General features: G+C 45.7%; 1 protein-coding gene across 4 annotated transcripts in view; it reads left to right on the top strand.

The window, feature by feature from the left end:
* plekhm2 (pleckstrin homology domain containing, family M (with RUN domain) member 2) overlaps positions 1-26,046 on the top strand; it is a 73,552-nt gene that overhangs the window by 39,132 nt on the left and 8,374 nt on the right. For all 4 annotated transcript variants that reach the window (XM_038821645.1, XM_038821642.1, XM_038821644.1 and 1 more), the window contains 9 exons: positions 1,796-1,886; positions 2,846-2,910; positions 3,919-4,007; positions 5,266-5,398; positions 6,872-7,062; positions 10,449-10,514; positions 12,074-12,233; positions 14,158-14,337; positions 25,702-25,812. In XM_038821645.1, the coding sequence (XP_038677573.1) occupies positions 1,796-1,886; positions 2,846-2,910; positions 3,919-4,007; positions 5,266-5,398; positions 6,872-7,062; positions 10,449-10,514; positions 12,074-12,233; positions 14,158-14,337; positions 25,702-25,812 (1,086 nt within the window). The remainder of the gene's footprint in view (positions 1-1,795; positions 1,887-2,845; positions 2,911-3,918; positions 4,008-5,265; positions 5,399-6,871; positions 7,063-10,448; positions 10,515-12,073; positions 12,234-14,157; positions 14,338-25,701; positions 25,813-26,046) is intronic.

Here is a 26,046-nt window from a genome sequence, read left to right as displayed (position 1 = left end):
ATTGTGGATATGGGATGAACACCAGATCAGGTTGAAATGTCTTGCTGCACTTGCACAGTGCAAATGACTCCTTGGATGATGGACTGGGTAGCTGCTGGTACCAAGCAGCCAGGCACAGATGGGAAATGATTAAACCATGTTGAGTGCTCGAAGGAGATTGGCTGCCCTCTGTGTGGGTAAGAGGATCCCCTTTAATATCCCTGATTTTCCTACTATAGAGTCTCTGATTCTACTTTCACAAAGCAAAATGAGAAATAAGCCAGCGGGTCATGAAGGAGGAAAGCTCTGCTGCAGTGGTTAGCACTGGGACTACGGCGCTGAGGACCCGGTTTCAATCCCGGCCCTGGGTCACTGACCGTGTGGAGTTTACACATTCTCCCTGTGTCTGCGTGGGTTTCACACATTCTCCCTGTGTCTGCGTGGGTTTCACCCCCACAACCCAAAATATGAGCATGGTAGCATAGTGGTTAGCATCAATGCTTCACAGCTCCAGGGTCCCAGGTTCGGTTCCCGGCTGGGTCACTGTCTGTGTGGAGTCTGCACGTCCTCCCCGTGTGTGCGTGGGTTTCCTCCGGGTGCTCCGGTTTCCTCCCACAGTCCAAAGATGTGCGGGGTTAGGTGGATTGGCCATGCTAAATTGCCCGTAGTGTCCTAAAAGGTAAGGTTAAGGGGGAGTTGTTGGGTTACGGGTATAGGGTAGATACGTGAGTTTGAGTAGGGTGATCATTGCTCGGCACAACATCGAGGGCTGAAGGGCCTGTTCTGTGCTGTACTGTTCTGAATGTGCTGGAGGGCAACACGGTGGCACAGTGGTTAGCATTGCTGCCTACGGCGCTGACGACCTGGGTTCGAATCCCGGCCCTGGGTCACTGTCCGTGTGGAGTTTGCACATTCTCTCCGTGTCTGCGTGGGTTTCACCCCCACAACCCAAAGATGTGCAGGGTAGGCGGATTGGCCACGCTAAATTGCCCCTTAATTGGAAAAAAATAATTGGGTACTCTAAATTTATAATAAAAAAAAAATAAAAAATATGTGCTGGTTAGGTGGATTGGCCACGCTAAATTGCCCCTTAATTGGGAAAAAAATTAATAATTGGGTACACTAAATTTTATTTTTTTTTAAATATGGAGGAAAGCTCAAAGAGAAATGGAAAATAAGCAACTGGTAAAACCCAAAGCATGGGAGTGGGAAAGGAAATCGAAACTGAGCAATCGGGCGGCCTGATGGCGCCGAAGACCTGGGTTCGATTCCGGGCCCGGGTCACTGTCCATGTGGAGTTTGCGCATTCTCCCTGTGTGTGTGGGTCTCACCCCCACAACCCAAAGATGTGCAGGCTAGGTCAATTGGCCACGCTAAATTGCCCCTTAATTGGTAAAAAAGAATTGGGTACTCTAAATTTATTTTAAAAAATAGAAACTGAGCAATGGGAATTGGGCAACAGGAGAACAAACCTGAATCAGTCAGAGAATATATCCATGGGCAGACATGGCCTAATGTTGCTTGGGTGGCAAGTAAAAGGGGACATTATTATCAGACCCTAATGATTTGCTGTATGTAGGCAGGTAGGATTGTGTCTCTGTGCAAAGGATATCAAGCCAGAGCTGGTTAACTGAAGTATTGTTCACGTAAAACTGTTCTATTATTGCTCAATGTCACCAGCCAGGCTGTTAAATGGAAATGTCAGTTATTTATGGTTGGTGTTCTTTTTTGACAAAGCACCTCATACTTCACCAATCTTCTGTTTGATTTTTTTTTTCTCTTTTTCCATCTCTGCTCCTTCGGTGTCTCTTCCTAGATGATGCGGATGTGGACGGGTCACATGGAGGGGAATCTGCAGTTGATCTTTGTGCTCTTGACTGACTGTTACATCTACCTATTGAGGAAAGGTAACTCCATCTGTTGCTGATGGTGTGGCAGGCAGGAGTTGGGTGTCATACTCTGAGTGAAACAATATCACCTTGGAGACCAAATCCCATCCCTTTGCTGGTGTGAAAGCTTCGCACTATTGTGTTTAAGGTGACCAAATAAGTCATCCTTTTTTACTGTTTACTTCAGCCTTTTGCAGAACACTTTCCACAGTTCTGCTGTCTTTACAGTTTAAAAGCAAAAGTCTGTGGATTTGGGCACAAACACTTTTCGGGGTGGGAATGTCCACGTAACCGTGGCTGCGAAGGCAGCCCGCTGTTGGCCGGCAGCGGAATCTTCTAGTCCTGCCATTGTCAACGGGGTTTCCCATTGAATGCACCCGTCACCCCCATTGCTGGCGGGAAACACACGGCGGATGTGTGCCTTCAGCTGCACAGGAAGATCCCACCGGCATGAACAGCTGGAAACTTCCCACCTTTGTTAATTATTTGGCTGGCGCAAATAATGGCAGCTCTGTTTTCTGTATTGATCACAGCTATTATTTCTCAGTCCAAGATTTGCTGAGACCAAATGTGGGAAACAACCTGGCTTTCAAAAGGGAAAATGTTTGTCATCCTCCATGAATGAATACCCTGCCATGACCATATTGAGACCGCTTAAGTGAGATTTTTTTTTTTAAGGATGGACTGACACCCATGGAGCTGGACAGAGCAATAATCTGTCTCTTAAATTCAGGTGGGGGAAACAAGGGGCTTGCAAAATAAAAACAGCACTTCAAAATGTTGTTGGTTGCGATGCATTGTATGTAAATGAGAAGAGCAAACGCTCCCGCACTATTCAGATTGTCTCCAAAATAAAACTTAATGTTATACATGGATGGAATTGTGTGAAGAAGAAGCTGGTTGAGCCATGGCAGTACAAAGAGTTCTCTGAATTGGATTGCCCTGTCTGTGTCTAACGCAATCTTTTGTCTGTACAGGAGCTGCAGACAAGCCCTATGCAATGGAAGAAGCAGTGTCCTACAATGAACTTGATTACATTTCGGTGAGTTTGCTGCAGAATGCACGGATGATGATTGTCAGCCAAGGATGGTACTTAACTTAGTTAGGATGCCCGTGCCTTTTTATTTCTGCACCTCGCCAGCCCCCTCCACCCTAATATCCCGCCACGGCTCTCAGGAGCTGTGACCGCTTGTGCTGGGCACGCAGGCTTGCTGACACCTGCAGGATTGAATGCCAAGAAGACTGTGCCTTCAGGATATAATTAATTGGGGAAAATGGCTGTAAAATTGTTACGTGCAAGGGTCAGCACGGTGGCGCAGTGGTTAGCACTGCTGCCTCACGGTGCCGAGGACCTGGGCTCGATCCCGGCCACGGGTCACTGTCCTTGTGGAGTTTGCACATTCTCCCGTGTCTGCATGGGTCTCGTTCCCACAACCCAAAGATGTGCAGGGTAGGTGGATTGGCCACGCTAAATTGCCCCTTAATTGGAAAATAAATGAATTGGGTAGTTTAAATTTTAAAAAGGCTTTTGTGTGTGCCATGCATAACAGTGACAAACCTGTCTGTTAACGTACAAATGTTTTTTGTGAAGCTGCAGCAGTTAATTCTATCAGCTGTGTTGGAGAGAAGGATTGCTGGCCAGTGGGTTGGCTGAAGGTAGAGTACGCGTAGTTCTAAGAGATTGCACTCGGAATTATGAGAGAATACTGTTGCATTGTAATATATGCCTGGATGTTCTCAAAAGGATGAACAGAATTCTTTTTTTCTAGCTCCTGCACATCTAGAAAGCTTTCATAAAGCTATGCAGTACGCCATGTGAAAACAGATTTCATTCTGTTCACGCGATCTAATTTTACAAAGCCACTTTAATTTTTTTAATGAGCAGGAAAACAAAGATCCTGCAAAGCCTCATAGTAGGGCATTACAATGTAACAGTGATCTCTTGCAGTTCCCAGTGTAATTTGTTCCCTCTGTTCCTCACTTGGGTCAGTTGTGGTGTGGGATACTCCAGCCTGTGATCTGCTGTGATTCACTCATTCCACTGTTATAGGTGGGGCTCGGTCAGCAGACCATTCAGATTGTCTGCACCAATCGCCGGAGGCAGTTCCTGCTTGACACAGCGGATGAATCTCTTACAGAGTAAGTGCAAATTGTGGTCATCATAAATAGATAGTACATTACCTCTATATTCCTTCCCGAACCAAACATTGTGACATAAATCATCTATAATCATTCAGCTGTCACATATGTTGAGCCCCCCCTTTTTGATTCCTGTGTTCATACAAGGTACCTCTGTATGTTTGAGTTTGAAATATATATTGAAGATGTCTGCTGCTTTTAGTCAAGCTCCATTATATTATCTTAAGCTTCAAACATGATCTGTAATGATACTGCCATAAACCATTCTCACAGCTGACGTGTCACTAGCTTTTAATGCTTTTCTCAGAGTTTAGAGGTTATAGATTAGAAACAGAAATGCAGCAATTTAGATCCACGAGCCTGTTTGGCCATTTGTTGAGATCATGGCCGATCGGTCACCTAACTCCATCTTTGTCCGTTATCCTTTGACACTTTTGGTTAACAAAAATCTATCAACCTCAATTTTACATTTGATCTTGCATAATTTGTAGAACAGAGTTCCAAACCTCTATCAAACATTGCTAGTAGCAATGTTTCTTAATTCATACTGGGTAATGGCTTTTTTTGTATATGGGTGGCAATCCAAGAATCCAGGATTTAAGAAAATATCCGTCTGCAAAATGGTGAAGAAACTTGGTATGTGCACCATCTACTCAGGGACTGCTTTTCATGCCAGCCTGCACTGAGTTAGCTGATCTCAGCCAGAACTGTAAGAAGTGCTCTTGTCTCAGGCAGCACGGTGGCACAGTGGTTAGCGCTGCAGCCTCACGGCGCCGAGGTCCCAGGTTCGATCCTGGCTCTGGGTCACTGTCCGTGTGGAGTTTGTACATCCTCCCCGTGTTTGCGTGAGTTCGCCCCCACAACTCCAGGTTAGGTGGATTGGCCACGCTAAATTGCCCCTTAATAGGAAAAAATGAATTGGGTACTCTGAATTTATTTAAAAAAAAGAACTGCTCTTGTTTTTATTTCTAGCTCCTAACTGCTATCCAGTGAACCCTGTTGGAATAATGTGTGTAAAAGTAAAGCTAAGTTAGCAAAGTTACCATAGTCCCGGATGACCATTCTCCCAGCTAACTTGTCACTAGCTTTTAATGCTTTTCTCCAGAGTTTAGAGGTTATAGAATAGGAACAGAAGTACACCACTTTGGTCCACGAGCCTGCTTAACCATTTATTCACATCATGGCTTGTCTTACTTAATCACAAGTTTTATTTCCATGTCAGTTATATAGTGTATATTTTTATTTTCCTGATGTTTAGGTTTTTCCTCACTGCTTTGAGATCTGCCATGATTAAGGGCTGCAGAGAACCCCCATACCCCAGCATCCTTACAGATGCAACCATGCAGAAACTGGCACTAACCAAATTTGTGGCCCAAGAATCAAGATGTGAGGTAATGTGGTAACTGAGCTGGATTATATTCTGCCTGAAGGTGTCATTTTGGGTTTCCCTGCTGGTAAAATAGCAATACTAGTGTTTGCAATTCAATATTGAAGCAGTCTGTGCCCATAGACTGCAGTCTGTGCAGTTAGACCTGGACAACATTTCAAGCTGATAATTGACTAGTAACGTTTGTACCACAGAAGTGGCAGGCAATGACCCTCTCCAACAAGAGATAATCCAATCATCTCCCAATGACATTCAGTAGTATTACCATCGCTGAATCCTCTGCTACCAACATCCTGGGGGTTAGCATTGAACAGAAACTGAATTGGACCAGCCATATAGAATCTGTGGTTACAAGAGCAGGTCAGAGGCTGGAAATACAAGGAGAGTAATTTACCTCCTGACTCCCGAAAGCCTGCCCACTGTCTAATATAAGACACAAGTTAAGACTATAATGGAATACTCGGCATTTGCCTGGATGAGCAACACTCGTGAAGCTCAACATCATGAGGTCAAAGCAGTCCATTTGATTGACACCTCACCCACCACCTCCAACGTCCACTCCCTGCACTGCCAACACACAGTGGCTGCCGTGTGTACCAGCTACAAAATGAACTGCAGAAACTCACCAAGACTCTTGCAGCATCTTCCAAGCTCACAATCTCTACCACCAGAAGGACAAGGCAACAGATGCATGGGAACACCATCACCTGCAAGCTCCCTCCAAGCCACACCCCATCCTGACTTGGAACTATCCCTTCCTTTACTGTTGCTGGTTCAAACACCTGGAAGCCCCTTCCTACACTAACGGCATGGACTGCAGCAGTTCAAGAAGGTGCCTCACCACTACATTCTCAAGGGCAATTATTACGTATGGGCAAGAAATAATGGCCAAGCCAACAATACACTCATCTAAGAACGAATAATTTTTTTAAAGGTCAAACAACACAAGAATGAGCACAAGGGCTATGGCTCCTTCAGGTCGTGTGATGGGAGGGAGACAGGCAGGGTTCCATTTCATTGAAAATACCGATAATTGGACCTCAATGATGGGAAAGTGAGCAGAGATGGGAAAGAGAAATCAGGGGAGTGAGAATGTCATTGAGAAACCAAGATGAGAGGCCAAGGCCTTTAGTGCAGCACTATCAAAGTTGTGGTAAATTAGCATTCATGAAGTAACAAAAGCTTGGTATTTGAAAAAAAACTTGGAGAAAATGAGAACAAGGGAGATAAGGAATCTTGCAGTTTTATGATCTTGCATTAGACCAGACGGAATGATGAATCAGAATGCAGAGCAGATGATTATCAAGCAATGCAGTATATTTGACAATGGAAGGTGGCAAAGAAGCAACATGGAAACTAGAGGGAAGAAGAAGGATCAGAAGAGATTTTTAAATAATTGTTTTCTGTGCAAGTGTCTGCTTTCCACTAGTATTGTTGCATCTGCTGTTGTGCCTGACTCTCATGGATGTGTTTACAGGTGTCTGAAGTCACCATCCATCTCTACAGTTTGATTCACTGGGAGGATCCTATGGATGTAACAGCAGGACCCCAGAGGAGCCTCTACATGGCACATGCAAACGCAGTTACAAAAGAAGGAATTCTGCATTATAAGGCCGGCACCAGTTATTTGGGCTCGCCAATCTGGAAGGCCTCCTATGTAGTCCTCAGGTGAGACTCTCTCATCTCTGCATTTAAATTTGAAGACCACACCCAATTTATCTCGGTTGGAATCTGGTAACCTGTTAGATATATTTAACAAGAAGGTTTTTTTTCAATATCTTACACGCAACTCTGTGGCACAGAGAGATCAGGGTGTCTTGGTGCCTGACTCACAAAAGGTTAGTGTGCAGGGACAGCAAATGAGTAGGAAGGCATTTGTAACATTATTGTTTATTGCAAGAAGAATGCAATATCAAAGTAGGCACGTTTTGCTACAGTTATTCAGAGCATTCGTGAGACCACATCTGGAGTATTGTGATTAAAAACCAAAACTTTTTTTAAAAAATAAATTTAGTGTACCCAATCATTTTTCCAATTAAGGGGCAATTTAGAGTGGCCAATCCACCTAGCTTGCACCTTTTTGGGTTGTGGGGGCGAAACCCACGCAAACACGGGGAGAATGTGCAAACTCCACACGGACAGTGACCCACAGCCGGGATCGAACCTGGGACCTCGGCGCCGTGAGGCAGCAGTGCTACTCACTGCGCCACCGTGCTGCCCTTAAAAACCAAAACTGTTGGAACAATCTGGTCTGGCAGCATCGATGGGGAGAGAGAGAAACAGAGTTAATATTTCCAAGTCCAATATAACTCCAGAACTGAAGAGAGGTAGGAATGTGATGGGTTTTATGGTGTTGAAAAGGGAGCAATGGGGTCGGTGGAGCAAGATAGAAATTCATGGATAGGTTAGAGGGTGGGGGAGATGAAATATAGTATAATTGGATAGGAGGGTTATCCTCTGATGAGGGAATGAGTAAATTGAGTTTTGAAATTTTGAACAATGAGATTTGATCTCATTGAAATATGAAAGTTCCTGGAGGGGCTTGACAGGGCAGACACTGAGCGGTTGTTTCCCCTGTTTGGGGAACCAAGAACATGGGCTTAGCCTCAAGATAAGGATCGATCATTTAGGACTGAGATGAGAAATGCCTTCATGCAGAGGATTGTGGATCTTTGGCATTGTCAGAGGGTTGTGGATGCTCCATCATTGAGTATCTTTAAGACGGAGTTGGACAGACCTCAGGAAATCGAAGGGCATGGGGAGCCGGTGAGAAAATGGAATTGAGGCGAGAAGGTCGACCATGATGGAGCTGGCCCAAGGGACCATATGGTTCTTTACATAGAGAGCCGGAGGAGGCCATTCAGCCCATCGAACCTGCGACACCATTCATTTTTTAAAATTTAGAATACCCAATTCATTATTTCCAATTAAGGGGCAATTTAGCGTGGCCAATCCATCTAGCCTGCATATCTTTGGGTTGTGGGGGTGAAACCCACGGAAACATAGGGAGAATGTGCAAACTCCACACGCACAGTTACCCAGAGCCAGGATCGAACCTGGGACCTCGGCGCTGTGACGCAGCAGTGCTAACCATTACACCTGCTGCCCTCTGCGCCACCATTCATGACGGCTGATCATCTAACTCAATAGCCTGATCCTGTCTTCCCCCATATCCTTTGATCTCCTTCGCCCCAAGTCCCAAATCTTTTTTTTTATAAATTTAGATTACCCAATTATTTTTTCCAATTAAGGGGCAATTTAGCGTGGCCAATCCACCTACTCTGCACATTTTTGGGTTGTGGGGGCGAAACCCACGCAGACACGGGGAGAATGTGCAAACTCCACACGGACAGTGACCCAGGGCCGGGATCGAACCTGGGACCTCAGCGCCGTGAGGCGGTTGTGCTAACCACTAGGCCACCGTGCTGCCCTCCAAGTCCCAAATCTAACCACTTTCTTGAAAACATAGTGTTTTAGCCTCAACTGCTTCTGTGGCAGCGAATTTCACAGGCTGCCCACTCTCCAGGTGAAGATATTTCTTTTCATCTCTGTCGTCAGTGGTTGACTCCCATATCCTCAGACTGTGACCTCTGGTTCTGGGTACCCCCACCATTGGGAACATCCTTCTTGCATCTACTCTGTCTAGAACTGTTAGAATTTTATAGGTTTCTTTCCGATTCCCCCACATTCTTCTGAACTCCAGCGAATGCAATCCTAACCGACTCAATCTCCCCTCATTCATCAGTCTTGCTATCCCAGGGAATCAGCCTGGGAAACCTTTTCTGCACTCCCTCTATAGTAAGAACATCCTTCCTCAGATGAGGGGACCAAATCTGCACACACTATTCCAGGCTTCACCAAGACTCTGTATAATTGAAACAAGACATCCCTACTCCTGGACTTGAATCCTCTCGCTATGAAGGCCAACATACCATTTGCTTTCTTTACCGCCTGCTACACCTTCAGTGACTGGTGTACGATGGTGCCCAGCTCTCGTTCCATATTCACCTCTCCTAATTTGTGGCCTTTCAGATAATCTTGAGTTCTCGTTTTTACTACCAAACTGGATAATCTCACATTTATCCAAATTATACTGTATCTGCCATTCTTTTGCCCACTCATTAAAGTTGTCCAAATCACACTGAAGGATCTCTGTATCCTCTTCACAGGTCGCCCTCCCACCCAGCTTTGTGTCATCTGCAAATTTAGATATATTACATTTCACTCCCTCATCTAAACCATTAATATGTAAATATATAGAAATATAGTGTGAATAGCTGGGGTCCCAGCACCCATCCCTGACTAGTCACAGCTTGACATTTGGAAAAAGACCCATTTATTCCTACTCTTTGTTTCCTGTCTGCCAACCAGTTTTCTACCTATCTCAATACATCCCATGTGCTTTAAGTTCACAGGTGAGACTTTGTCGAAAGCCTTTTGAAAGTCCAAATAAACCACATACACAGGCTCCCCTTCATCAATTCTACCAGTATCATCCTCGGACAATTCCAATAGATTTGTCAAGCATGATTTCCCTTTCATAAATCCATGCTGACTGTCAAATCCTGCCACTGGTACTAACCACTGTGTCACCGTGCTGCCCAAATCTACCCTTCAGGAACTCTTCCAGAATTGATAAAATCTTAGAAGATGATCACAAATGCATCCATTATTTCTAGATCCGCTCCCTTAAGTATTCTAGGATGTAGATTATCAGGATCCAGGAATTTATCAGCCTCCAATCCCATTGATTGCCCAATACCATTTCTCTACTAATACTGATCTCCTTCAGCTCCTCCCTCTCATGAAATCTTGTGTTCCCCAACATATCTGGCATGTATTTTGTGTCCACCTTTGTGGAGACAGAACCCAAGTGTATATTTATTTGTACAAGTAATGCTAAAAAGACAAACATTTAAGGCTTTGTACCTTAACGTGTGGAGCATTCACAATTCGGAGCATTTGAAATTTTAGCCAGTCTTTCTGCTATCATTGTGTTGAGGGAAGTAGCTGGTCTTTGCCATTCTATTGATGAAGTTGTTTTATTTCTACAGCAACGGGATCCTCTATCAGTACCCTGACAGGATAGATGTGACACCGCTTATGTCAGTAAACTTGGCGTAAGTACTTATGTGGTGAGGTTGTTCACTTGGTTCTCTGTTTTCATTCTCCTCTCTGACTCTGTGTGTCCCTCTCTTCTTTTTTCTTTTGCCTGTTCATGCTGATGTTGGGAAGCATAAATGATGTTGAAAATCTGAATTATGTGATCCCAAGTTAGAACCAGCCATTTCCCACCAAAGTTGTTGAGCTTGGGGACTGATTGATAATTTCAACAATGAGGTTGAAGGAGTTTTGTTAGGCAAGTGTAGTAAAGCTTACGGAACCAAGACAGATGGTTGGAGTTAAGATACATCACGCATTACCTAATGGAATGGAAAGCCAGACTCAAGGGACTGAATCATCTACCCAGTTTCTAATAAGCAAGCCCAGTCCCCAGCTTTACTAAATTGTTGCAACTAGGATCAATATTGCTTAAAAACTTGAGTTCCTGGAGCTGGATAACATGTAGGTCGTCAAGATGTAAAATATAGCTGAGTTAGCAAGAGAGAGAGGCTAACCCAATGAATCAACTAATTCACGATGATGAGTAACAGAGTTTACAGACTAGGGAGGTTCTCTGTTCAGTGCACTGGTCTCAGCAGGTTTGCTACTTGTTGTATGAAGCCAGGAGGGGGAGCTGAATCTGAGGAAACAGTTTGGAAACCATAGAAGTAATTGAACACAAAACTGCAAATGGGTGAAACAGTGGCAGGGGAAATTTAATATGGTTAATTTGTAAAGTACTGACAGAAGCACTTCATGGATGGTGTTGAAATAAGAATGAAGTTGAGCATCTGGATTTCTTAGTTAACCTGTTATGCCTGTCTTTGGAGAATAGCAACCACTAAAACCAATGGAATACTGAATTATATGGCCAAAGCAGCTAAATGCCCCACACAAGCTGTAGTGCCCTGGCCAGATCACACTTTTTTGAGTACTCGTCACTGAGCCACGAGAGACATTCAGGCTGTGGAGACAATGCAGAGAAGAGCTTCAAGGCTGCTCCCTTGTACCAAAGGCACTCACCTGAGTGAAAGTATAAGGGAAACATTAGCTTATCGGCAGGCAACTGAGAAGGGACCTTCCTGAGTATATAAGTTAGACTAGAAGAATCTAGAATATTAGTATATGCTAAACCCTATTGACAGGACAAAGCAGCTTTGGGTCCAAACTTGTAAAAAGTGATTTATCACAGACGCCACAGTGTGATCAATGTATTTTCTGGACTTCCAGATAATGTAGTGGAGACAAAAACCTTGGAATTATGGAATATTGGAATTCCAGTTGGGTGGCACAATGGATATTTCTGGGTAAACGGACCATGACTGGTTACCTCCATGTTGTGACCACATAAATCAAGAACAGCCATTTCAGCACAGATTTGTATTGATTGGACTTGGTAGAAACAAATCTTTATTTCTGTATTTTGTATCTTGATAACTGGAAGGAACCCAAATCTTTAACAAAAAACAGTAGAAATCCCTGGCAGGTACAAACCTTCCATTCATCCCAGCTGTTAAATTCTTTTAGCACAGGCGTAATGATTTTGATGGACCTCCCTTTGCTGTTTATATTATAGTGGAGAGCAATGTGGAGGCTGTCGGAGGTCCAGCACAACCGAGCGACCCCACACATTCCAAGTGATTCTGACAGAGCGCCTGGCTTTGGAACTAAGCGCCGAGAATGAGGAGGAGATGGCAGACTGGATGCAACACCTCTGCCAGGCAGTGTCAAAAGGGGTGAGTCAACTTGAGGTGTAGTGAGGTCCCAATCACAAAATGCACTGGGTGATTGACTAGGATAGGCTATTCCGTCCTTTATTTGTTACGCTTCACCTACTTTGGGCTTCATTCTGTAGCACTGTTTTGACACCTTCTGTAACTAGGCGCATTAGATACTGTAATTCTACCTGCAATCTATGCCTTCTACGAATGGGGATTCTTTATTCTTTCTCTCCAAGGCTAGTATATAGTCCATAGGCATAGGGCACTCCCCAGATCTCTCTCATATGGCCATTCTTCATTGTAAAATCTGCTAGTGACTGGTGGCAAGATAATGACAGGTGGCATTTTAGACTAAAATATCAAAACCAGTCCTAATCCTATCCTTGCCCAACATCCAGACATTTTCACTTCATCAGGAATCCCTGCATTCTGATCAGGGTGTGGAATCCCCAGGGTTTGTAAACATCCATGGGTCTGCTGTGCTGGCTGAGATCAACTCAGTCAGTGTCACCCTGAGGAATACTTTTAAGCTTTTGAGGGAAGTGGAGCATTTGGGGATTTAAAAAATTTTTTTTGAAGTGATTTTTAAAGTATTAAATGTTTTTATTGGGTATTCACATCATGTATTTCACAATTCATAAGTTTCCAATTACAGGGTGGCACGGTGGTGCAGTGGTTAGCAATGCTGCCTCATGGCGCTGAGGATCCGGGTTCGATCCTGGCCCAGGGTCACTGTCCGTGTGGAGTTTGCACATTCCCCCCGTGTCTGTGTGGGTCTCACCCCCTCAACCCAAAGATGTGCTGAGTAGGTGGATTGGTCGCACTAAGTTGCCCCTTAATTGGGAAAAGAAGAATTGGGCACTTTAAATATTTTTTTTTAAAATAACAATAAATAACCTATTACAAAACCGCACAAAAAAGGAAAATAAAAAAAAGACAAACCGGAATCAGCACTTATGTTTTCAGACAATTGTCTTCCCTCCCGCTGTGGTCGTACCCCCCCCCTTAATCGGCCTAAGTCTGTTATAATCCCCAGCGTGGCTAGAGCACATATTTACAGGTTTCTATTTACAGTTTAGTTTGGGTTGCTGTCTACGAACAGATCTTGGAACAAATTGATGAACTGTTTCCACGCCCTGTGGAAGCTCTCTGCCAAGCCTCCAGATGGCAAATTTTATTTTCTCCTGCCTGAGAAATTGCGCCAGGTCGGTCAGCCAGTCAGCAGCTTTGGGTGGCGCTGCCAATCGGTGTCAGTTCCCCTTCCCGTAAAGAGATGACTTTTTAAAGTGTGTATGGTCTGTGCAATCTTTTGATCTGCAGTAAATGGTGGCACAAGTATAAACTTTGCTTTGCCTGACTTGCCCTAGCCAACAGTCAGAGTTGTATAAGAATTACAAATGCACTGATGCTGAGTGCTCCTGATGGGTCTATAGTTTATGCAAAATGTTGCTCTATTCTGTGTTATGACTTGCAACTGAATAAAAGGGCAACGATGGAACTGCTGTTGGGTAACCACTGTGCTGACTGGGCAATTATAGACACATTTAATTGTGAACTCGTAAAATAATTTGTTTTAGTCCCCCCTGCTGTTCTTTAAAACAGAAAACATGGCATTATCTGCCATTGGTGGCTTTCCAAAGGCTGGATATTTTTAAGTATTCACAAATTTATCTCGTACCAGAGACAGTGTACAATGGTGTGTGACGATGACCTGTGCTAAATAACCGGAAATTCGTGGTGTTATTCATGTCATTCGTTATGTGCCAACTGCCATAACTGATTGGCGGTGAATTTGATTCTTGAGTAGATAGGAGAGACTGATTTTAGACTTTGGCGCCTATACTCTGATGTTTTTTTTATTTGCAATTGAGTTCAAAATACCATAGGTTCCCTCTTGTTATGAAAAAGGTTTTTAGCATGTTAACTGTTGTCTTGTCAGATCATTCCCCAGGGTGTCGCACCCTCTCCGTGCATCCCATGCTGCCTTGTTGTGACTGACAGGATGGTGTTTACATGTCATGAGGACTCTCAGACCAACTTCTTCCGATTGTTGGGCAGCACTGAGCTAACTGATGTCAGCAGTGTCTCCACTGGCCCAAGCGGCGAGTACTGTCTAATGGTGAGTAATACTGTAACATCCTATACTTTCAAACTTTCTTGTTAGAAAATTTGTTTCTGCCAATTGTTGTCCCTGCCTCTGTTCCTAAGGTGCTCACTGTTGCTGGGGTGCAGTTCCTTGGGTGTCCTCTTGATATCCCTAATTTACAGTATGATGGTGGAGTGAAGATTTTAATCTAGAAGATCATGGGGTGGGAGGGACCCCAAGGAGCTAGCGTCTAATCCTTTCCTTACAACTCGGTGAGAAAGTTATCCATAATCCTAGACGTTTTAAGATTATGGCTCCAGCCCTGCAGTTCAGTTCTGTAACTGCACCTTATTGAAGCCTGTGCTGGGTCAGTTGGTACAGAATGAAGGGACAGTCCTAATCATTACCGCTTTCAAAATTTCCCTTCCTAACGAAACTATAGGTCAAAATTTATTAGTGTTGCACCTGGAAAAGTAAAGATCACTGAAGCATCAGAGCGTCTATCTGTAAGCATTCACTGGGCATGTAGTGCAAGATCACTCGCCCTTCCTCCCAGATGTGAAATGGCTGGTCTCTGCTTGGGTTTGTTGCACGTTTTACTATGGGCGTAAAACGCGTTTATTGGGGTGTATTAACTTCCAAGTGCTTAACACCACTAGGCTCTGTCTTATGTATTTATTCAGCTTTAGGAGTCGCCAGTTGCCGTATAGACAACGTCACTAGTATTCCAAGGTCAAGTTCAAAGTAATAAAGACGATACACCGATTAGTAAGGTCCAAACGATAATATTTATTATACAGTAATAATAAATATTCATGCACACACTAAGAGACTAAGCTATGACTAAACTAAAGTAATCAGAATACTTATCTAACAGGAACAGGCAAGGTCAGGGAGCGAGGCCTTCGTCCTGGTCTTGGGCTGCAACCTTCAGCAAGCGTTCTGGTCACTGGGGGTTCTAGCGGGCTTAGTTCGCGTAGCGAGCGTCGTACTGGCACTTACGGTTCGGCGGCTGGTGCTCGACGGCTGGAGTCAGATAGGATCTTCAAGGTCGTGGTCAGAGCCGGAGCACGGAAAAGCAGACCGGACAACACGAGGTCCCTGTCTTTTATAGGGATTCCATTGTCCTTCCCTCTTCTTGGGCGGGCTTTACCTATTGGGTCAATTCCTCATCGATACTATTTTAATTCCCCAATGCGAGGGGGTCTCCGTGATGGGGGGGGCGTTTCTTATGCCCTTTTGTTTGGAGGTTTCTGGTGCCTCGATGTCTGGGCCTTTATTAAAATGTGTCCATTCAGAATCAAATGTATCTATTGTGTGGGTGTTCAGGTCTGATTGCCTCATTAGCATGCAAAGCGTTTTGCCATTTGCACCTAGCTAAGGTCTTCTCACCTGAGCCCAAACTGGTTTCTGCTGCTGCAGAATGCAAAAATGCTCTCTTTGCAGACTGCTGTTCTGGCTAAACTGTCTGTTTCCCAGCAGTCTTAGCGCTTGGCTTATTTTGTAGCTCAGCGTCCATTTTAGGTGGCTACATTCCCTCCTTGTGATCCTCACAATCAAAATATTGTGAAGGATCACAATGTACGTCGCCTTGAGTGCATCTGGGTTGCCTTCTTTGTGTCCCCTGACCTCTTGCCAGTTCCTGGGCTACTCTATCCTAAACTATGGGAAGAAAATTTTTTTACCTAACATCTCTACTTGGCGCTATGTCAAAGGGGACATGCATTACCATAAACTGGGAACCTCTACCTATCACAATTATCCCTAACTTTACTTAAACATTTCCTCACACTCTAAAACCTTAACCATTCACACCACAACATCACATTTCCCAACTCGGCAGTCGAGTATAGGACAATACAATACAGGGTCGAATTTTTATTCATTACACAGTTCTTTATTCATCATGGGGCAGAGGGGATTGATGAAATCGGAAAATCGGAGATCGAACTCCATAGACGGAAGGGCAAGAACGGGAGGCTCTCCTCTTCCACTTCCTCAACCTGAGGGTCTGTACAAGGATAACGAGGATCGCAATCACCAGTAGTGATTCGATTACGTATGACATGGAGTACCATGTCATAAATTTTGTGCACCAGGTCTGAACCTCACTGATCAGAGCTGAGCACTGGGGAGTGGTTGTAAGGGAAACATTTACTGTGGGGGTTGTGGGGGAAACGTGTCTTGTTTCCACACAAACAAATATAACAGTTAACAACAATAGGTGAGCTTCCATCATCTTTAACTTGGTTTCCTTCTTTCTTCCTCCTGTATGGACAATCCTTGCTTCAATCCCTGTCTCGTCCTTTGAAAGCTATGGGATCAAGCACAGTATCTGTCAATACACAGTTTAAGATCTTTACCTGTTAGTGCATCTGTCTTTTATATTCCGATTGACCCTTTAAAAATGACTGGCCAAGTCACACCCTGTGACTCCCCTCATTTTTTTTTTCAAAAGCGAATTTGAAGACCAGAATACACCTAACAATCCTTCTTCTGCGAGCCGTCTCGCAGGCTTTGCTAGTTTACCATCCGAATGTTCCTGGATGTAAATAGCATGTGGGATGGCGGCCGAAGGGCTGCCGAACGAAAAATGAAAACAAAATTTTGAAAGAAACGTCCGAATGAGTTGCGTATGGGCCGCGACGGGTACGAGTTGGATGGGATCCCCGGGTAGGGCGTGCTGTGCCATACCCGAGCTTGGCTGACCAAAGTGGGTTCTCAGACAGGGCGGGTCCTCAGTGCCGTTTGTCCACTGCCTGAGTAACCTGGATTAAAACGGGTACGAATGTGTTAACCGTGACTTGCAGCCTCTATTCACCGAATAGAGGGGCACCTAAAAACAATGGAGGAGCCAAGATGCTCCTTCATCTGAAAACATGAGCTGGGCTTCAGATATTTTAGACGATACGGTGAGCTGCTCACCATAGAAGTTCTCAGAAGTTTCGGCAGAGAAACTATTGGGTGTGTAAGGTGGTCACAAGCCTTACAACTTTGAAAAGATCTCCAATCAAACTGGTGTTTTGGAACCGAAGTTCTCAAAGGTATCGGCGGACAAGCTAACGTGTATGTGAGGTGGTCACAATCTTTTCAGCTGAAAAGAAGATGTCCATCCTCCAACTGAACCATTTACATTTCCTGAAACAAAACAAACATAAAACGAAGACAAACATACGTGCAGGTTCCATCAGAAAGGACATCGCTTCCCTCAAGCGATTCCTATTTTACATCATCTGGACACCTCACTTTGACTCTGCCTCTGTGAACAGGGTCACAAAGGGGTTGCCGTGTCGGGATTCAGACACCGTGTTGTCCTGCTCTCCCGGATCCCACACCCTTGTGTGGATCAGGCATGCTATTTTCGAATTGTGTGACCGGGGGTCACTTTCATCATTGCGGACAAGTCTGTATGATTGTCCCTGTGCCATAGTGTTATGTCAAGTGTGTTGTCGGGGTAGTCGGGGTCGGGTGGTGGTTCTGGGTTGTTAAGGTAAGTGACTTCCATGGGGTCACTGGAGTCGGGGTCGTAGTTGGTGCAGTGTGGGCTGTATGGCTGTGTGCTGTCGCTGTCTTCAGAGTCAGTGTCAGTCCTGCTGTCTCTGCTGTGGCAGCTTGTGGGCGTTTCGGGGCGTGGTCTGTCGTGGTCTGTGGGCGGAGTCGTGGGCGAGTCTGTTGATGAACTGGTCTGTGAGGGGGATGGTGGAAAAGTGTCTCTAGTGGGCGGGGTGAAGTGTTCTGCTGCGTCTAGCAGGACATGGTGAGCATGGTTGGCCTGTGTTCCATATGCCTTTAACTGGTTGATATGGAACCACGTGGTCTTCCCATTAGGATATTTTACCCTGTAAACTGAGGGGCTAATTTTATCCGAAATTGAGTAGGGGCCGGAATATTTTGGAGCCAAAAAACTGCTGGGGTTGTAAACAGATAACATTACCTGTTGCCCAACCTGGAATTCTGTGGGGTGTACGGTCTTATTAAAACAAGCTGTGCGTTGTTTACGGCGTTTCCCTAGCTGAACTGCGGCTGCAATCTGTGCAGACCTCACAGTCTCAACCAAGTCTTTAACCGTCTTTTCGTGTGTGAGGGCTGTCACCTCGGGGCTGGTCATGTCCAGTCCTAAAAGGAATTCTGTCCCTTTCATAGGGCGTCCGGTCATGAGTGTGTGTGGTGTGTAGCCTGTGGAAGTGGAAACAGTGTTCCTTATGAACATGAGTGCAAATGGGAGCACTGAATCCCATGTGGAGTTATTCTCCTGAACCATTTTTCTAAGGGTAGTTTTTAGAGTCCGATTCATGCGCTCCACAATCCCGCTGGACTGTGGATGATACGCAATATGGAAATTTTGTTTTATCCCAAATATTGTCAGGACGTTCCTCATGACCCGTCCTGTAAAGTGAGATCCCTGGTCCGAATCAATACTTCGGGGTAAACCCCATCTCGTGAAGATGTGGTGGGTCAGGATCTTTGCAGCTGTCTTTGCTGTATTTGTTCTAGAGGGGAATGCCTCTACCCATTTGGTAAAGGTGTCGATGACCACCAGAACGTATTTATAGCCATTCCTACAAGGGGGCAATGGTCCTATAAAATCGATCTGGAGGTTTGTCCAGGGGCCGTTTACTGGGCGAGAATGCCGAAGTTGTGCTTTCTTAGAATACCGCTCCGGGTTATTCTGAGCACAAATAAGGCAATTCTCAATATAATGTGTGACATCAGTCCTGAGATTAGGCCACCAACAGAGTTGCCTGAGGTGCCTCGTTGTTGCATCAATTCCCTGATGCCCGTGGTTATCATGGAATAAAGCAATCATTGCATTCCTGTCCTGCTGCGGGACCACATAAAGTTGTTCCTTTATGATCACACCCTCATGTGTGGTCAGTGCGTGTTTAAAGCTCTCGTACTCTGGCACAAAGTTGCCTTTAAAAACCTCCCGGAGGTCCTTATCCTGCTTCTGTGCTGCCACAAGATCTTTAATATCTGTCTGTGAGATTTGGACTGCGCTCACAGGGGCGCTAGCTGGTGCGCTAGCTGGGGGGGTCCATAAGTGTCCTCGCCTGGAACCTGCCTTAGCCAGTGCGTCGGCTTTTACATTCCCAGGGGGGGATGACCTATGGTGACTTCTTACTTTTATTATTCCGAAGGTCCTGTCCTTCGCTTTTTCTAAAATATGCTGGAGTAGAGGGGCTGATGGAAGGGGTTTTCCGTCTGCGGAGACAAAACCTCGTGTCCTCCACAGGGGCAGAAAATCTGTTAAGCTATTGCAGACATATAAGCTGTCTGAATATATGTCTGCTGGGCTGGGGAAAGAAGCGGGGTGGTCCACTATATACGCTATGGCCGCGAGCTCTGCTGCCTGCGCGCCTAAGTGACCTGGTAACTTAAGAGCTATCTCTTCGAGAGCGCGCCCCTGCGCGTCCTCGACATAGATGCCGCATCCTGTGATACGCTCACCATTTAAAACTGTGGAGGAACCGTCTACATAAATCCTCAGGGGTCCACACGTGTCTGTGGGTTGGGGACTTTGTTTTGGGTTCCCTATCTTCCTGGGGGGTGTTTTTGCTATAAAGGGTCCTGTGTTATGCAGGGGAGCTACAATTTCACAGTCATGGGGCTGTCCGGGGTATTGGAGGTTGTCTGCTAAATATGTGTGTGTGCGGGTCCATTTTACTGTAATGTCCCGTCCTTGTAAGAGTAGTGTCCATCTAGCTGCCCTAATCTGGCTAACTGAACCGTCCTTCAGTCGACCGTCTAGGAGTAGCTGTGTGGGTGTGTGTTCGGTCAGAATAGTAATGGGGTTGAGTCCGGTAATGTATGAGAAGTATTGTACTGCCCAGAAGACAGCAAGGAGGTGCCTCTCACAGGCAGAAAATCCTTGTTCAACTGGGTCTAACAGTCGGGAGGCATAAGCCACTGGTCTTAGCTGCTCGTGCCGTTCCTGAAGCAACACGGCCGAGAGGGTCAGATCGGTGCTCGCTACCTCTATTGCGTAGGGTGAAAGTTGGTCTGGGACTAGCAGCGCGGGTGCTGCGCTAAGGGCTCGTTTTAACTCTTCCACAGCCTCTGTATGCTGCGGAAGCCATTCCCAGGGGGCTCCTTTCTTAAGGAGGTCTGAGAGTGGGGCGGCTTTTGTCGCGAATTCGTCGATGTGGTTCCGACAGTAACCAACCAGTCCTAAAAACGACCGGAGGGCTGATACATTCTGGGGAAGGGGCAATTTGACAATCGAATCAATTCTTTTGAATTCGATCTCGCGTTTGCCGTGTGTGATGATTGTTCCCAAATACATCACTTTATTTTCCAAAATCTGGGCCTTTCTTGGGTTAACTTTACATCCAATTGAAGTCAACAGTTCCAGGAGTTCGGCCAGAAGCGTAATGTGCTCTGCCTTTGTGTCTGTCTGCAGTAGTAGGTCGTCTACATACTGTACCAGACATTCGGGTCGGGAAAATTTTTCTAAACCACTTGCCAACTGTCGGTGGAAAATGGAGGGGGAATTGTGGAATCCTTGTGGAAGGCATGTCCACGTATACTGCTGCGATTTGAAAGTGAAGGCAAATTTGTACTGGCACGCCTTTGCCAATGGTATTGTCCAGAATCCGTTACTGATGTCCAATACCGTGAAGTATTTGGAGTTGAGTCCCTGCTTGAGCATGGTCTCGGGACTAGTAGCTACCGTTGGGGCTACTGCGGGGGTTACTTTGTTGAGTTCCCGATAATCGATGGTCAGACGCCATGATCCATCGGGCTTCCTCACTGGCCAAATAGGGGCATTATTGGTCGAGGCTACCGTTCTGAGCACACCTTGCTCCAATAAGCTTCCTATCACCTTTTCTATTTCCACCTCTGCTTCCAGGGGAAATCTATACTGTTTCTGTGGTCGGGGGTCCTGTCCGGTAACGTGAACTGGTCCAGTCATTCTGCCACAGTCATGACGGTGACTTGCAAATGCTGTCCTGTGTTTGTTCAGTAGGGCCTTTATTTGTCTGTCGGTGTGGAGTGTAGTCAGGTCGAATGAGTACTCTCCCACTGCGCTAATCCGATTAGCGTAGTCTCCTACTGTGAGGGTGGCTGGTGCTCTGTCTGATCTAGCCATTTGCCAGACACACTGGTTCACTGGGTCGAACGACAAGCTATGAGCGTTCATAAAATCTATCCCCAGGATGTGTTCTGCTGTCCGGGGAAGATTTACTAAAACAACGGGGTGTTTGGTTGAGATGTTCCCTAGCTGGATCGCTACGGGTGCTGTGATATGTCCCTGCTGCGAGTGTCCGGTGAACCCGCTAAGTGTAATGGTGGATGTGGTCGGCCACGTGTCTGCGTGTGCCGTGGTCGTAGAGTTAATGGTGGTGCGGGAGCCTCCTGTGTCCCAGAGTAATTTTATGGGCTTCCCTTTTACTCTCGCTGTGACTACGGGTCTCCCTGATGAATCCCAGAGTGTGTCACAGACCCAAGTGGGGGAGCCCGAACACCGTCAGTTCGTCTCGTCCACATTGGTGGGTCCTGACTGTACTGCTATATTGTGGATGGGTTTTGCCTTACTGCGGTTCAGAGTGCCTGTCTGCTGGCCTCTCTGAGATCGCTGGGGTGCTTGGCATTCTTTTGCCCAATGCCCTAACTGTCCACAGTTATAGCATTCCTGTCCTTTCTGTTGTGGGCTGCTCTTCCCTTCATTTACCCATGCGGGTTTCTGGTGCTCTCTCACTGCCTGAATATCTGCGGCAGCCTGAGCCTCTTCTGGGGATTGAACCTTACTCTTTCCCTGAATTGATTGCTCCCAAGCGCGGGACAACCTTTTCAGGACCCATTTCTCATTATGGGCCTCTTCTGAGGGGTCATAACTGTTGCAAGCGCTCTGTCCTGCCTCTGTTGCGTGTGAGATAATGGTGCGCGTCCATTTGACCATATTTTCCCGGTTCAAATGCGCTCTATTTAATTCGCCGAAAACTGCGTTGAAATGAATCCACAGCCTTCCTGCGAATGCTGTGGGGTGTTCGGATCTTTTCTGCCGGCACTTATTAAGACCTTCTACGGGGTCACCTCGATTATACCCGATGGCATCTAAAATGGAGGTGTGCATCTCCTCTAGGGTGCCTCCTGCAACGTTCTGTGGGTCGGGGAGGGCTGCTACTACTGACTGGTCTAAGCTCAGCACGGTGAGCTTAACCTGCTCTCTCTCATCCAGGCCGTACATGGTAGCCTGCTGTTTTACTTTAGCAAAGAACTGGTGGGGGTCTGCGGTGGGGAGGAACGGAGTGATCTTCTCACATGCGTCCCTGAGCTGGGTTACAGTTAAGGGGGTGGTGTAGGTTATATCTGGTGCGCCTTCTGTTATGGCTTTTCTCTGCGTGGTTATGGGATTCATGGGTGCGGTTATGATCTGATCTGTGGGGGGTGGGGGTGCCTGCCTTTTCTGTTGCGCTGTTGGCGCACATGTTCCCTGAACATATCGCTGCGCTGTTTCACTTAATTCTTGCCAATCTGGGGCATTTTCTCCATCTAACTGGGTTCCAAAGGTGCTTTGGAACCCATTTTGCACCGAAAGCAGCGATTGCAGCTCTGCAATCTGTTTCCTGCATTTCGCGTGATCCACAGTACTTTGCCGTTGCTCTGTGGTTGCAGCATGGAGTGCTCTCAAAGCTGCTTTGAGATCAGAGCATTGCCTCTGCAATGCCTCCATCTGCTTCTCTGATTCCTCTCTTATCAGAACGGCACGTTGCACGTCCTGATAAGCCTTTTCGTACTGGGTCTGGGAACTGCTGAGATGGGCTAGACAAGACTGATGTGCCCTCTTGGCATCATCCACCTCTCTACCTTTCTCTACCAACTTCCCTCTTAGATCCAGATTCTCTTTCTCAATGTCCCTGACATCGACCTTACTCATTCGGTTCCTTTCTTCTAATTCTGCCCGGAGCGGCCTGACGACCTCCTCTGTGCCTCGCAACTGTGCCAAACAGGACACAATCGCCATCGGCTTACGTGCTTTACTGAGGTTCTTTTTGTGAATTTGAGAGAGGTTCTCCCACCAAGTATGTCCTATACTTCCGGGACCTGTCTCCTCATTCAAACAAAACTTTCCAAAGGGGCCATCCCTTTCCTTGTAAATATTTGCGGAGTTCCAGCTCCCACGTGGGACACTGGCCTACCCTGCTACTGTTGCTGGTCGCTGCGACCACAAACCTTTCTGGATCCATCAGACGTTCCATTGCCTGCATGGCCATTTTTTCTGACTCTCTTTTAGTTAATTTGGAACAGGGGGTTGCTGGGGTTGTGTTTCAAGAAACGGGTACGGCTTACATTATGTTCCGTTCAAAAACTGCCGAAAGTTTGTCGCAACAAAATGCTTTCAGTTTTACCTTACAGCCCTGTTAGTACGCATGCACTAAACACACTTCCGAATTACGCTTATTAGTTTGAACACCTTGAATACTCGTGATTTTCTTTACTTTCTTACTTTCTCTGTAATTTGGAGTTCCAATTCAAATTTCAGGGTCCTGGACGGTGTGGGGTTTCCACTTACAACCGTGTCCCGTCAGGAAGTCGCCACTAAATGTTGCACGTTTTACTATGGGCGTAAAACGCGTTTATTGGGGTGTATTAACTTCCAAGTGCTTAACACCACTAGGCTCTGTCTTATGTATTTATTCAGCTTTAGGAGTCGCCAGTTGCCGTATAGACAATGTCACTAGTATTCCAAGGTCAAGTTCAAAGAAATAAAGACGATACACCGATTAGTTAGGTCCAAACGATAATATTTATTATACAGTAATAATAAATATTCATGCACACACTAAGAGACTAAGCTATGACTAAACTAAAGTAATCAGAATACTTATCTAACAGGAACAGGCAAGGTCAGGGAGCGAGGCCTTCGTCCTGGTCTTGGGCTGCAACCTTCAGCAAGCGTTCTGGTCACTGGGGGTTCTAGCGGGCTTAGTTCGCGTAGCGAGCGTCGTACTGGCACTTACGGTTCGGCGGCTGGTGCTCGACGGCTGGAGTCAGATAGGATCTTCAAGGTCGTGGTCAGAGCCGGAGCACGGAAAAGCAGACCGGACAACACGAGGTCCCTGTCTTTTATAGGGATTCCATTGTCCTTTCCTCTTCTTGGGCGGGCTTTACCTATTGGTTCAATTCCTCATCGATACTGTTTTAATTCCCCAATGCGAGGGGGTCTCCGTGATGGGGGGGGGGCGTTTCTTATGCCCTTTTGTTTGGAGGTTTCTGGTGCCTCGATGTCTGGGCCTTGATTAAAATGTGTCCATTCAGAATCAAATGTATCTATTGTGTGGGTGTTCAGGTCTGATTGCCTCATTAGCATGCAAAGCGTTTTGCCATTTGCACCTAGCTAAGGTCTTCTCACCTGAGCCCAAACTGGTTTCTGCTGCTGCAGAATGCAAAAATGCTCTCTTTGCAGACTGCTGTTCTGGCTAAACTGTCTGTTTCCCAGCAGTCTTAGCGCTTGGCTTATTTTGTAGCTCAGCGTCCATTTTAGGTGGCTACAGGTTATAATCAGAATGCATCATTTATTATGGGCATCCCTGCTCCGTGATGGAATGCTGTGGGACTTGAATGCTGTGGCATTATACTCAGGTGTGTTTGTTTTCTTAATGGGAGTTTCCAAAGTCCCAGAGGACCATTGGCTGTTCTCACCTCGGAGAGAGCGCTGACTGGTGGTGATTTAACATATGAGTCACCTTACCTCAGATTAAGGTTGATTTAGGCTGGGCCTTCATGGATAATCTCAGCTAGTACGGGAATTGAACCTGCGCTGTTGGCATTGCTCCACATCACAAAACAGCTGTCGAGCCAACTATGTTGTTTTTTTTAATACTCGCTACAGCGGCGAACCCCTGCCAGTGTGATTGATTCAGCTAGATGATCCAGTTGTGATTATGCTGAATTAACGATAATAACTTATTTTTAAATTAGCTTTTTTTGTTTCTATTTTTGCCTGTGGATGTCGAAAGAAGGAATATAGAGGCAAGCCGCAAACTGCATAACTAGTCTTGCAGACCTGCTGAAAGCTTGGTCAGCTTGTAATCAGAACCAACCCCAGCAGTTAGCAAACACAATAAATAGCTTCTAATAATTTTACTCCACAGACAGGAACATTGGAAAGAACAGAACAGAAATAGGACATTCAACCCTTCACCCGTTCTGTGTTTCGGTTAGATCATAGCTGACCTATATCTTAATGCCATTTACTTGCTTTCCAGGAGAGTGTGTGTCAAAGAAGAGCTGTATTATAAATTGGATATAAAACCCTGTTCATCAAAAAAAGTGTTCTGTAACCACTCGCATACACACTTCACCAATAATTTAATATCTCTTGAAGGCTAGTTAATCATCTCTTGTGCTGCTACCTCCTTGCACTTTATCCTCATTTATTCCATTGTATTCTAGGAGCTGTCCAGCGATCAGAGGTCTGCTCCTTGGTTCCTGTATTTCAGTTGTGCTGAGGAACTACAACGTTTTCTTGATGCACTTAATGGTGCGTGGAGGGAGATCTACCAGGTAAGCTGAAAATGTGTAGACTATTTAACCTACCTGCAGCAGGAGTTAACAACATTCCACCTGCCACAGCATTTATGGAGATAATCAATCCTTGACCTTCTGTGGTCATCAAGTTTAACTATCTGTCAGGAGGAGCTCCCCTAGCAACAGCAGATTAATGCAACATGTAGTCTGGTACTGAGCATTGAAAACAGCAAAGCCTCCAATTCAGTCCTCCTGATTGGAGTTGTGAGC

This window comes from Scyliorhinus canicula, chromosome 16 (assembly GCF_902713615.1).
Source record: "Scyliorhinus canicula chromosome 16, sScyCan1.1, whole genome shotgun sequence".
NCBI lineage: Eukaryota > Metazoa > Chordata > Chondrichthyes > Carcharhiniformes > Scyliorhinidae > Scyliorhinus > Scyliorhinus canicula.
Note: the sequence above shows the minus strand (reverse complement) of the source record. Positions and strands in the feature narration are given on the sequence as shown.